The 13,137-nt window shown below is 35.6% G+C and overlaps 1 protein-coding gene across 1 annotated transcript; it reads left to right on the top strand.

Annotated features, from left to right (window-relative positions):
* The first annotated feature begins 6,521 nt into the window (after positions 1–6,521).
* On the top strand, positions 6,522–8,669 carry LOC132630186 (uncharacterized). Its single transcript, XM_060345760.1, has 3 exons — positions 6,522–6,821; positions 7,136–8,125; positions 8,172–8,669. The coding sequence occupies exons 1-3, from the start codon at positions 6,522–6,524 to the stop codon at positions 8,667–8,669; spliced, it is 1,788 nt and encodes a 595-aa protein (XP_060201743.1).
* The last annotated feature ends 4,468 nt before the right edge of the window (positions 8,670–13,137 follow it).

The raw sequence follows: 13,137 nt of genomic DNA, 5'->3' as shown, positions 1-13,137 counted from the left end.
GTATAATTATTAAGTCTTTTATTAAAGCTTATGATTGTAGTTTTGCTTATCATAAAATAATTTATATTCATAAGAAATAATTTTATCTAATAAATTTTATATTAAAAATAAATGAGACATAAATTATTTTGTATTTGAATTAATTTGGAATTTACGGTCTAACGGAAAAAATGCTTATCAGCACTTTTTTGCCAAACACTTCAGCAACTTATTATCAATTTCAACAATTTTATCCAAACGCGTAACTGCTTATTTATTAAATCAGCTTCAGCACTTAAAAATACTTATCAACACTTAATGCTTATCATCTACTTTAAATCAGCTAAACCAAATGAACTCTTAATTTTTTTTCTTATTTGATTACTGGAAATCCCTAAAATTAGGGATCCAATTTTTCATGTTATCCCTTTTATTTAGAGTAAGTATTAATTTAAAATACTAACTATTTTTTTCCTTATTTCACATGAGATAACCTTAAATTTAAGGGTTCAATTGTTTTGTTTCCCCTATTTCATGTTTATGTCAATAAAAGTTTGATCTTTAACTCTTCACAGTATATACCAGAGTGTATACATGGTAATGTATACATGTTACTTCACAATGTATATCAGAATATACATGGTAATGTATACATGTTACTTCACAATGTATATCAGAATGTATACATGTGTTATAGCCCGTATTTTGTACGTTTGGATATTTCAAAGCCGTCGTGGAAAGTTAAGGGCGAGACCATTTTCAAAAATTATTTTAATGTACAAGTTGTTATGAATATTATTTATGACTATTATTAGTATGGAAATATTGAGAAAGGCTTAGGGCAAAAAGAGAAATTCGCAAAATGGGTCGTGGTAATATTGTGGAAGACTAGGGGGCAAAACGGGAATTTCACAAGTATTCAAGAAAATTCTTGCATGGACCAAAGTTTATATAACAAAACAAATGGTCATATTTATTTATTTTAAGAAATTTCTAGAGAGGGCATGTGCCCCTCACATGCTTATGGGAATTATATATATGGATAAATGGAAGAAAACTCTAGATAATTCATCTTTCCCCACAACTTAAGAGAAAGGAAAGGAAGAAGGAGGAGAGTAGAGGGGTTCGGCCATGGAGGGCAAAAATTTAGTCCCTTGAAATCTTGTTCAAAAAATTTATTTCTTCTAGTATTCCTACTAATTCAAGGGTCCTCTTCAATGTGGTATAAGTGTTGAAACAAGAAAACCGCTCTTTGTTGCAAAATCACAACTCTAGCTAAGTGGAGAAGTTGAGAAGAAAAGGTAAGATTTAATCCTCTTTTATATGTTATGGAAGGTTTGTTTATGTTGTAGTATGTAGAAATAGATGGAAACCATGAAATCATGCATGTTGGGGTTTGGCCGTGAGGTGTATATGTTGTGTAGGAAAGATGAACAAATTTCTATGTAGTAATTTGATTGTTGTAGATATGTATTCTATGTTGATAATGAGAGTTTAATGATTCAAGTTGAAGTTGTAAGTATTGGAGAGTTGTTTTAGAAGTTAATATGATTTGAATATAGTCTTCTTGTATTTATGGAAGATAATGTTGTTAGTGTGAATTGTTGGTGTAATTCATGAAGTTGAAAGAAAGAAATGTGTTGTCATTGTTCTTGTTGAGTTTGGAAGATTTTGGGTAGTATGTTGGTTTGGCCGTTTGAAATGTTGTGCGGGTTGTTGGAGTGCTCTTGAATATTGTTGAATGGTTTCGGATTAGTATTTGAATATGTGAACAATTATGAATTGAATATAAAGGAAGTGTTATTGAATTATGTAAAGGAGCTACTAATGTTGGAATGTATTTTGAATAAATTGTTGAAGTTGGAAGATATGATTGTTGGTATTATTATTGATAATTTGGCCGAGTTGCATTCTCGGGTTTGTTGTTGTTAAATTGGCCGAGTTAGATTCTCGGGGATGGTGAATTTACAGGGGAAGTGCTGCCGAAATTTCGGTAGAATATAAGTGAATTCATTTGAAAGTCTAAGGCAAGTGAATGACAATGAATCTAATGATTATGTGAATTCTTTTGTATGTAGACTAGCAAGCTTGGATAAATAAGCGTAGCTAATAAGGTGTGGCACAGGTATGTAAGGCTTACCCTTTCTTTCTTTTGGCATGTCCTAGAGCCAAGTAAGTTATGATGTGCACTTTGAGGTAACTCTACTCTTGATTTAGAGTTTGTTTATGATTCGTATGCGCCTTCTGATATAAGTAATTAGTAATTCTGATATAAGCGTTCTGACATAAGTATTTTGATATAAGTACTTTGATATAAGTATTTTGATATAAGTATTCCGAAAATAAGTATCCTGATATGAGTATTCTCTGTAAGCTTCATTGTCCCTAACTTCCGTATACGATCTCGGGTTGCTTTGAAATGTCCATAGAGGGTTCTGTACTAGAATGTCCACAACTTTCTTATACGTACATATGATTTCAAAAGCTCTATTTGGTTTTATCCATAGCGATACCCGAGAGATACTTGACATGATTATGACTTTGGGTTCCCCAAAATAGCTTCTGAAACGCTTATAGAACGTTCTGTACTTCAAACGTTCGTAACTTTCTCATACTAACTCGGATTGATCCGAAACTTGTTTCTGGGCCCTCAAATGTCGGTAAGTATACTTATCTATCGAGTCTTGATTTATGTGCATTTAGTTTCTCACTACTCTGCTCGTGCATATGTCATGACCTCTTTCGCCGAGTCCCGGGCCGGTATGTATCGTGCGTATGGTTCGCCGAGTTCCTTGCTTGAGGGTCGGGTTCCATATATAAATTCCGAAGTATGATGTGTCCGGTCCCGGGGTACCGTGTATATTTGTCCATCCCCGGGTACCGTGTATATGTTACGAAGTATGATGTGTCCGGTTCCTCGATGTGTTATATGTCCTCGGGATTACCGTGGATATGCTATGATGTGTTATGTGACGGAGATGCTCGGAGATATGAAATCTTCTGGAGTATGATGTGTTGTGGCGCCAAAGGCAGGAGTGGCGACCACGTTCCTGTGCCCTATGCATGATTTTGATATGCATCATTTGTGTTTCAAAAGTAAGCATTTTGATGTTCTGAATAAGCTATTACTTTCTGTACTCCTTCGGACATATGATTTTGATATACATGATTTCATTCACCGCGTCCCTCACTGAGGGCCGGGGCACGTTATACGATACATGATATACGATATATAATACATGATTCACCGCGTCCCTCACTGAGGGCCGGGGCACGTTATAAGATACATGATATACGATGATGACATACATGATTTTCATTTACGCTTTAAGATGACATACATGATTTCATCTCAAAAGGCAAATGCTTTGATGTTTCAAAAGTTCATATTTGATTCTGGTAAATCTCTGTTTCGGTTATGATTCTCTTTTCTGTATTCTATGCCTTACATGCTCAGTACATATTCCGTACTGACCCCCTTTCTTCGGGGGCTGCGTTTCATGCCGCGCAGGTACACCCAGATGAGTAGAAGTCATTACGGAAGATGTTCCAGCGGAGTTGGCAAGCTCCATTTGTTCCTGGAGTGCTGCCGAGTCAGAGTAAATCTGCCATGATGTCTGGTTAATGTTAGAGACTTTGCAGACAGAGTCGTGGGTATTGTTTGCCAGTTCTGTAAGCGGCTCCATCAGCCGATGTGTCATTTGTGTTACGATATAAGTTATATATATGATTACAGATTTGTTTGATTTGAAAGCATTTACGATGAATTTCATTTGTATCTGATCTAAGAGTCGAAAGAAATTATATGTGTGATAAGTGTCTGCGGGTTCGCTCGGCCTTAAGTAAAGGTCGGGTGCCCATCATACCCTGATCAAGATTAGGGTGTGACAACATGGTACTTCACAATGTTTATCAGAGTGTATACATGGTACTTCACAATGTTAACAAAATGGATAGGATACATTGTACTTCACAATGTATACTAGAACGGATACATGGTACTTCACAATGTATACCAGAATGTATACATGGTACTCTTCTTCTCTATCGAATTCCCAAAATGTATACATGGTACTTCACTATATATATATATATATATATATATATATATATATATATATATATATATATATATATATATATATCAGAATGTATACATGGTACCTTTCTTCTCTATCGAATTCCTGGAATGTATACACGGTACTCTTCTTCTCTATCAAATTTCGAGAATGTATACATGGTACTCTTCTTCTCTATCAAATTCCGTGAATGTATACATGGTACTCTTCTTCTCTATTGGATTCTGAGAATGTATACATGACACTTCACAATATATCATGGTAGATTTTCGATTTTTATTGGACAAATTTAAGAAAAAGGAAAGAGAGTGAAAAAGTGGAGGAGAGATACATAATAGTGTATAGATGGAAGAAATGAGAGAGAGAGAGAGAGATAGGTAAGAGTGAAACTTCTAGGAGAGAGAATGAGAAACTAAGAAAAGAAATTGAAGAGAAGGAATGAGACAAACTATTGTATAAAGAAAACAAACAGGGAGAGAGAATGACAAAGTGGGAGCTATTTTTTCACAAAAATTTATGGATCATAGGGTGCTAAATTATTTGAACCAAAACATGTATATTGGCCATTTAATGCCAGATTATCAAAACTTGGCTAATATATGTCAATTATGTGTATATGTTAGCACGCTGTGCTAAAGGGGAATTCAGGAGTATGAACCAGAAGAAATCAAAGAAAAGTACCCACTGATAGACTGGATTGCCTGTAACCTCATTTATCAAAGACCCTAGGGAATAAGGAGAAAAGTCCTCTTCCTAATCAATAAGAGACTTTTTGTCTTTTACATGAGAGAAGGAAGTGAGATAGGAAAAGAACCCACAAGATTCTTATTACTCTTTACATCACAAAAGAAAGGTTTAATGCAAGCCAATGTTATTTCAAAGTCATGCTTTTTGGACAATAAGGTCCCAATATTTCTTCTTTCTTCATTTGGTCATTTAAGCTGCAATTCATGAGACTGTGAAGTTGATTGAGGAGCGTTATATTCACAACTGGTCAAGGGGTTGATGGTGATTATTCATTTTAATGCTCATCATGCACTATTTCAAAATGCTTTATTATGTGATAACGACAACACCGTCATTACTTCAAGACTCTTCACGAGGAGTCAAGCAAAGGAACTTCAAGATATTGGAAGTCACTTGATGATGATAGATACCTTGAAGAACCCTTTGGAGATACCTACCAAATACTACAATATCATACAATGGAAGGTAGATCAAGATTTGAAGGATGAGGACACCTTGGAGGAAGGCATATTACATATTTAGGCCTACTTAAAGGGTATTTTGGACATTTGATGTATTATTTAGCCCTAGTATAAATACTTCACTACCTAGCTTATTTTGACTAGATTATGTTGATGAATATTGGTGAGATTATTGTTGCCTTTGAACTTTGCCCTAGGATTTGCAAGAGGTAACCTTCCTCTTTAGGATTCTAATAGTTTATGTACTTTTATTGAATGTGTTAGAGGTAATTAGGATTCTAATCTTAATTGTTGCTAATATTTCTTCAATATTTGTGTCTAGCTTTTTATCTTTGGTTGCTTCCTACTTTCAATTCCTCATACTTTTAACTCAGTTGCTATCATTTGGTATTAGAGCTAGGATAGTGATTATTCTTATAATCACTGTTTTCCCAAATCAAATTTTTAAAAAAAAAATCTGAAGAAAAAAAATGAAAAATCTGGAAAAAAAACAAGGTTGAAAATCGAATATTGATAAAGAAAATCTGATTGGAAGTTGCTTGTTTGGAGTTGCTGCTTATTGCTTGGTTGGAGTTGTTTAAGCACTAATTCTTTGAGTTGATTTGGAGAGAAAATTAAACTCCATTGCTAGGAATTTGGAGAAAGCTATGAAGAACACCAAGTGGATTTCTTTAAATTCTTGATTGTTTGATGAAATTAATGGATGAACATTGTTCTACTTGGTGTTAGAAAGCTTCCTATTAAAGAACATCTTGAAGGAATGTAGCCAATTTTCCATCCCATTTAAAATCTAGCCTTTCCGACTTGTTTTTCTCATCGTTTTCTTATTAATTCTAGCTAGTTTACTTAAGTATTAGTTCATACTTATTGTTAAACTAGTTCTTTTGTGTGCTTTATTTTCATTTCGTGCTTTTTTTTTTGTGCTTTACTCTTTTATTTTCGTTGTGAATTTCTTGGCTCAAGTCCGACTTTGCTTACTAGTCCGTTCTTGTTTAAACATCAATTCCACTCCATCCCGAAGATGGAAGGAATTATTTTCAAGACTTGGATACTAGTTTGAAGGCAACTTTGAGTTTCATCTTTTGAGTGGAAAAAGATTTGAGTGAGTGAGATCAAAAGAGGGAAAAGTCAATATTCAAGAGTGATACACGAGTGATTGAGTGACATATAAATTGAGCGAAACACTAAGGGAGTGACTTGGTGAGGCCTTGTTTTGCTAACTTGTTTGCTCATTTTGTAGGTATGACTAATAGTGATGGACCTACCGCTAATCCAAGGGGTGAGTTTAACTCTCAACGATATTGCGGGGCTTATACAAACTCTTTCTACACAATATGGAGAGTTGAGTGGAAGATTGGGAGTCATGGATGAACGGTTTGCAAGTTTGCAACAAAGTGTGCAAAACAATGATGTGAGAGCAGATAATTTGGTCGGTGGAACTCTTCCATACCAACGAGGAGTTGGGAATAGCATGTCACCATCTTCTTCATCTACTCGTTTAGATCCTCGCATCCAACTCAACATACTAGTATGCAAAGAGAAATTCCATTCCAAGGTTATCCATCCCAATCACAACCACCATCTCAAATACTACCACAATCTTCACATGTACCGCCCCAACAATACAAACCACCACCTCAAGTGTATCAATCACCACCACAACAATATCACACACTTCTAAAACCACAAGTGCAACCACTTAACCCACAACATCAACAACCCCAACATCCACCTCAAGTACAACAAGAGAGGGTTAATCAACAAAATCCTTAACCATTTCAACATGAATACATCAATCTTGATGAGGCTCAAGAATTTTCTAGACAAGAGATGAATTGGCACGGTAGACATAATTATAGAAATCAATAGAATAACCATGGCAATCAAAGGAGTGATGAGAGAAATGCAAGGGGGAACTTTGATAACCAAGAAAGAGGGTTGAACACTATCAAGGTGACTTTGCCAAAATTCAAGGGAAGTAGTGACCCGGAAGAGTTCTTAGAGTGGATATTACAAAGTGAAGGCATCTTTCAAGTGAACAACATTTCAAATGCTATGAAAGTCAAGTATGCCATTACTCAATTTGAAGATTTTGCTACTACTTGGTGGGAAACTCACAAGAGAACAAGAGAGAAAGATGGACGCCTTCCACCTGAAGATTGGAGAGAGATGAAAGTTCTAATAAAGAAGAGATTTGTGCCGGAATACTACAATGAAGAGCTTCAAAAAAAGTTCTACACTTTGCAACAAGGCAACAAAAGTGTGAATGAGTATTATGAAGAATTTGAAAGGATAAGATTGAGGGCCAACATTGAAGATAATAATGATCGTAATATCCCAAGATTTGTAGCGGGTTTGAACAAGGAGATTTCTTCTCCTATGAGGTTGCATAGATACTTTGAGTTAGAAGAAGCTTCTCAAGCGGCCTTGAAAGTTGAGGAAGGGATCAAAGAAGATAAAATCTACACTCCAAAGGTTCCTACTACTTCATGGAACAAAAGAAAAGATTCTTGGAAGCCTTCAAGTTCATGGGATAAGTCTAAGGAACAAAAGCAAGATTTCAAGAATCAAGTTGACAAGCACAAGCCTAAGTTGGAGAGCAAAGAAGGTAGTAACAAATCTAAATTTAATTCTCCTTCTTCTATTAAATGTTTTAAATGTCAAGACTATGGTCACAAGATGAATGAGTGTCCCAATAGAAGAACCATCCTTGCTATGAATGGTGAAGGGTACTTGACCGACGATAGTGACAATGAAGAAGACCATGAACCTTGTGATGATGACTTTGTAGTAGAATCGGATGACCACCAAGGAGAATATGATACGGGCTTAGTAGTGAGAAGAATTATGCAAGTTCAAGTAAAGGATGACTTGGAACCAAAGAGAATTTTTTTTTCATGTCCAGTTCAAGATCATGGATTCCACATGTTTTTTAATCATAGATGGTGGGAGCTCTACAAATGTGGCAAGTGCGTACTTGGTTGAACACTTGAAATTGTCAACTAGAAATCATCATACACCATATCGGCTTCAATGGTTAAATAATTGTGGAGAATTGAAGGTCACCAAGCAAGTTCTAATTAAATTTAGTATTGGCAAGTACCATGATGAAATCATTTGTGATGTGGCACCTATGCAAGCTTGTCATCTACTACTTGGTCGACCTTGGAAATTTGATAGAGGAGCTAAGCATGATGGAAGGGCCAATAAATATTCCTTTGTCATGAATGGGCAAAAACACATTCTTAATCCCTTAACACCATTGCAAGTAAATGAGGGATACAAAAAGATGAGGGAACTAAGAGAGAGGATTACAAGAGAGGATAAGAGAACAAATAATAAGGGGAGTAAGGGAGAGAAAACTGGAAATTTAAGAGAGGAAATAGAAATTAACGAGATTTAAAATGAGAGAAAATAGTCACAAAACAAAAGAGAAAGTGAGTTTCTTAGCATCTTATCATGAGATCTCTAAAGAAATAGAAGATGATTATCCTATAGTACTTTTGGTACATAAAGATAATTTTGTTGCTACTAATGAACAAACTAACTCTTTACCTAGTGTTGTTTTTTCTCTTTTGCAAGATTATGAAGATGTTTTTCCCGAGGAGCTGCCTAGAGATTTGCCACCATTGAGAGGATTTGAACATCACATTGATTTCATTCTGGGCTCACAACTTCCAAATCAAGCGGCTTATAGAAAGAACCCTGAGGCTACTAAAGAGTTGCAAAAGCAAGTTGATGTACAACTTGATAAAGGCTTGGTTAGAGAGAGTCGTAGCCCTTGTGCGGTGCTCGTGATCTTGGTACCAAAGAAAGATGGTACATGGAGGATGTGCATTGATTGTAGAGCTATCAATCGAATCAGGGTAAAGTATCGTCACCCTATACCTAGGCTTGATGACTTACTTGATGAATTGAGTGGCTCTAAATTCTTTTCTAAAATTGACTTAAGAAGTGGATACCATCAAATTAGAATGCAATCGGGAGATGAGTGGAAAACCGCTTTTAAAACTAAGCTTGGGTTGTATGAATGGTTGGTTATGCCATTTGGGCTTACCAATGCACCTAGCACCTTTATGAGACTTATGAATGTAATGAAGCCATTTATTGGAAAGTTTGTTGCTGTTTATTTTGATGATATTTTGGTGTATAGTAAATCACAAGAAGAGCATGTTGACAATCTAAAGTGCATTTTTGATGTTCTAAGGCATGAAAAGTTATATGCTAATTTGACAAATTGTACTTTTTGTGTTGATAAAGTTGTTTTTCTTGGATTTGTGGTTAGTTCTAAAGGTGTTGAGGTAGATGATTCCAAAGTTGAAGCCATTAGGAGTTGGCCCACACCTAAGACCATAGGTGATGTTAGGAGCTTCCATGGGTCGGCTAGTTTCTATAGAAGGTTTGTTAGAAATTTTAGCACCATCGCCGCACCTCTAACCAAAGTGATCAAGAAGGATGTAACATTTATTTGGGGCGAAGAGCAAGAAAAGGCCTTTGGGGAGTTGAAAGAGAAACTTAGCAATGCACCACTTCTTCAATTACCTAAATTTAACAAGACTTTTGAGATTGAGTGTGATGCTAGTGGGGTAGGCATAAGAGCGGTTTTGATGCAAGATCAACAAACTATAACTTACTTTAATGAAAAGCTTAGAGGGGTGAGTGAGAATTATTCTACCTATGACAAGGAGTTGTATGCTTTAGTTCGGGCTTTGGATAATTGGAAACATTACCTTTGGCATAGGTAGTTTGTAATCCACACCGATCATGAATATTTGAAACATCTTAGAACCCAACATAAGTTGAACAAGTGACATGCAAAGTGGGTAGAGTTTGTGGAACAATTTCTTATGTAATCCGTTACAAGAAAGGGAAAGAAAATGTGGTAGCGGATGCCCTTTCTAGGAGATATGATTTGGTAAACTCTTTGTCATCTAGGTTGATGGGTTTTGAGAGTTTAAAGGAGCTTTATCCTAGTGACCATGACTTTAAGGAAATCTATGCTAAGTGTGATCACATTGAGGCATATAGGAGACCATTTAAGCTTGATGATGCATTTCTTGATGAACGTGAGAAGCGAAAAAAGGCTAAGGAATTAGCCCAAGTGGAGAAGCAAAAAAATTTTCATAAGCATGAAGGTTTCTTGTATAAAGTTGGACGATTGTGTGTGCCTAGCTCTTCTTGGAGGGAGTTACTTGTTAGAGAGGCTCAGAGTGGAGGTATGATGGGACATTTTGGAGTACCCAAGACTTTTGAGATTTAAGAGAACACTTTTATTGGCCTAAGATGAAACTTGATGTAGAAAAAGTATGTGAGCTATGCATTAAGTGTAAGCAAGCTAAGTCTCAGGTACATCCTTATGGTTTGTACACTCCATTGCCTATTCCTAGTGCCCCTTGGTTACATATTTCCATGGATTTTGTACTTGGATTATCTAAGACTAGGAAAGGTAGAGATAACATTTTTGTGGTAGTTTATAGATTTTCAAAGATGTCTCATTTTATACCTTGCCATAAAAGTGATGATGCTTCACATGTTGCTACATTATATGTTGACTATGTGCTTAAATTGCATGGAGTTCCTAAGACTATCATTAGTGATAGGGACTCAAAGTTTCTTAGTCATTTTTGGAGAAGCTTGTGGGGTAAGATTGGCACTAAATTATTATTTTATACTTCTTGTCACCCTCAAACTGATGGCCAAACTGAGGTTGTCAATAGGAGTTTAGGAAATATGCTTAGGAGGGAAAGCTTACTTCTTGGGAGGATCATTTATCATTGATTGAGTTTGCATATAATAGATCTATTCATTATTCTATTGGTATTTCTCCTTTTGAATGTGTTTATGGTTTTAACCTACTAACTCCTTTGGATCTAACCCCTTTATCTCAAGAATTTGTTGTGAGCTTAGATGCTAAAGTAAAAGTCGAGGCTATGAAGAAAGTGCATGAAAAATCTAGGAGACAACTCGAGAAGATGAGCCAAAAAGTGGCTCATACGGCCAACAAAGGAAGAAAAAAGATGATCTTTGAACCCGGTGATTGGGTTTGGGTACACTTTAGGAAGGAAAGATTCCCTCACAAAAGGAAGAATAAGTTGTTACCAAGGGGAGATGGACCCTTCCAAGTTCTTGAAAGAATTAATGACAATGCTTATAAAATTGATCTTCCTAGTGATTTTCAAGTTCATAATGTTTTCAATGTTAGTGACTTGATCCATTTTGATGTGGGTGCACATTCAAATTCGAGGCCGAATTTTTCTCAAGAAGGGGTGGATGATAACGACAACACCGTCATTACTTCAAGACCCTTCACGAGAGTCAAGCAAAGGAACTTCAAGATATTGGAAGTCACTTGATGATGATAGATACCCTGAAGAACCCTTTAGAGATACCTACCAAATATTATAATATCATGCAGTGGAAGGTAGATCAAGATTTGAAGGATGGAGATACCTTGGAGGAAGGCATATTACATATTAGGCCTACTTGAAGGGTATTTTGGACATTTGATGTATTATTTAGCCCTAGTATAAATACTTCACTACCTAGCTTATTTTGACTAGATTATGTTGATGAATATTGGTGAGCTTATTGTTGTCTTTGAACTTTTCCCTAGGATTTGCAAGAGGTAACCTTCCTCTTGAGGATTCTAATAGTTTAGGTGCTTTTATTGAATGTATTAGAGGTAATTAGGATTCTAATCTTCGCTAATGTTTCTTCAATATTTGTGTCTAGCTTTTTATCTTTGGTTGCTTCCTACTTTCAATTCCTTATACTTTTAACTTAGTTGCTATCATTATGGCTCCCCCTCCAAGTTCTAATTGGATTCGGAGTAAAAGAAAAAAGGAATGAAACCCTGCTAAAAGAGTATAGTCTGTTTATCTCATAGTCTCACCACCCTAATTTACATGACACTTTGCTTTTCGTGATTCGAACTATGTGACTTTGATCAATATTGTACAAATTATTCTTTCATCATATTGTCAGGAGAAGAATTGCAACTGATAGAACTTTTTGTATAATTTTAAATAACTAATTTTAATTTTAAATTATTGAGTGATCCAATCCAATCTAGATTTAAAGATTAGTTCAATTGGCTTGCTAATAGAGAAAAATGTCACATGAAATCGGGACCAAAGGGAGTAGAATTATATCATGTTGCACCCTGTTTAGAATTATATCATGTTGCACCCTGTTTCTTGATTTTGTATTTATAAGAATGAAATTACTTCCGATTACTTACTCCGTCAGTTCCCATATATGTCATTCGCCATTGGATACAAAATTTAAGAATGAAGTGTGTATATATATATATATAGATGTGTGTGTGTGACTGTGTGTGTGTGTGCGCGCGAGAGAGAGAGATATTATAAATCATCTCGTTAAAGGTAAAAAATAAACGAATTATTTGAGTAAAACAAATTGAAAATAAAAATGTGTAACATCAACTAAAATAAGAAGGGCATAAATGGCATGAATGATTGTCTGATTGATCTGGACAAGGACAACCGTATTCGAATATATGGTAATTACAATTGGATTTAGACTCCGGAACCTAAATGTCCTAAAAAAAGACCAAATGAACCAAAATATCCGGGAAAAAAAAAGTTGTTACCAAAGTACCTTTAACGTAGTAAATTACTGCGTTATAGGAGTTAACTGTGCCGGTTAACTGTAACGGCACGGTTAACTCCTATAACACAACAATTTACTGCGTTCTCCTATAACACATGAAATTCCTGCGTTATAGAAGTTAAATAACCGACCATTGGTTTTCTTCCCCACCACTGGTCCCCCATCCCCATTTTTTTAAGAACAAAACACCATCAAAAGGCAAAACAACGTGGGCCCACATTCCAAAAAAGGACCTTTTC

This window comes from Lycium barbarum, chromosome 3, assembly GCF_019175385.1.
Source record: "Lycium barbarum isolate Lr01 chromosome 3, ASM1917538v2, whole genome shotgun sequence".
In the NCBI taxonomy this organism is placed as follows: domain Eukaryota; kingdom Viridiplantae; phylum Streptophyta; class Magnoliopsida; order Solanales; family Solanaceae; genus Lycium; species Lycium barbarum.
The sequence above is the reverse complement of the archived record's forward strand: the minus strand, read 5'-3'. Positions and strand labels throughout refer to the sequence as shown.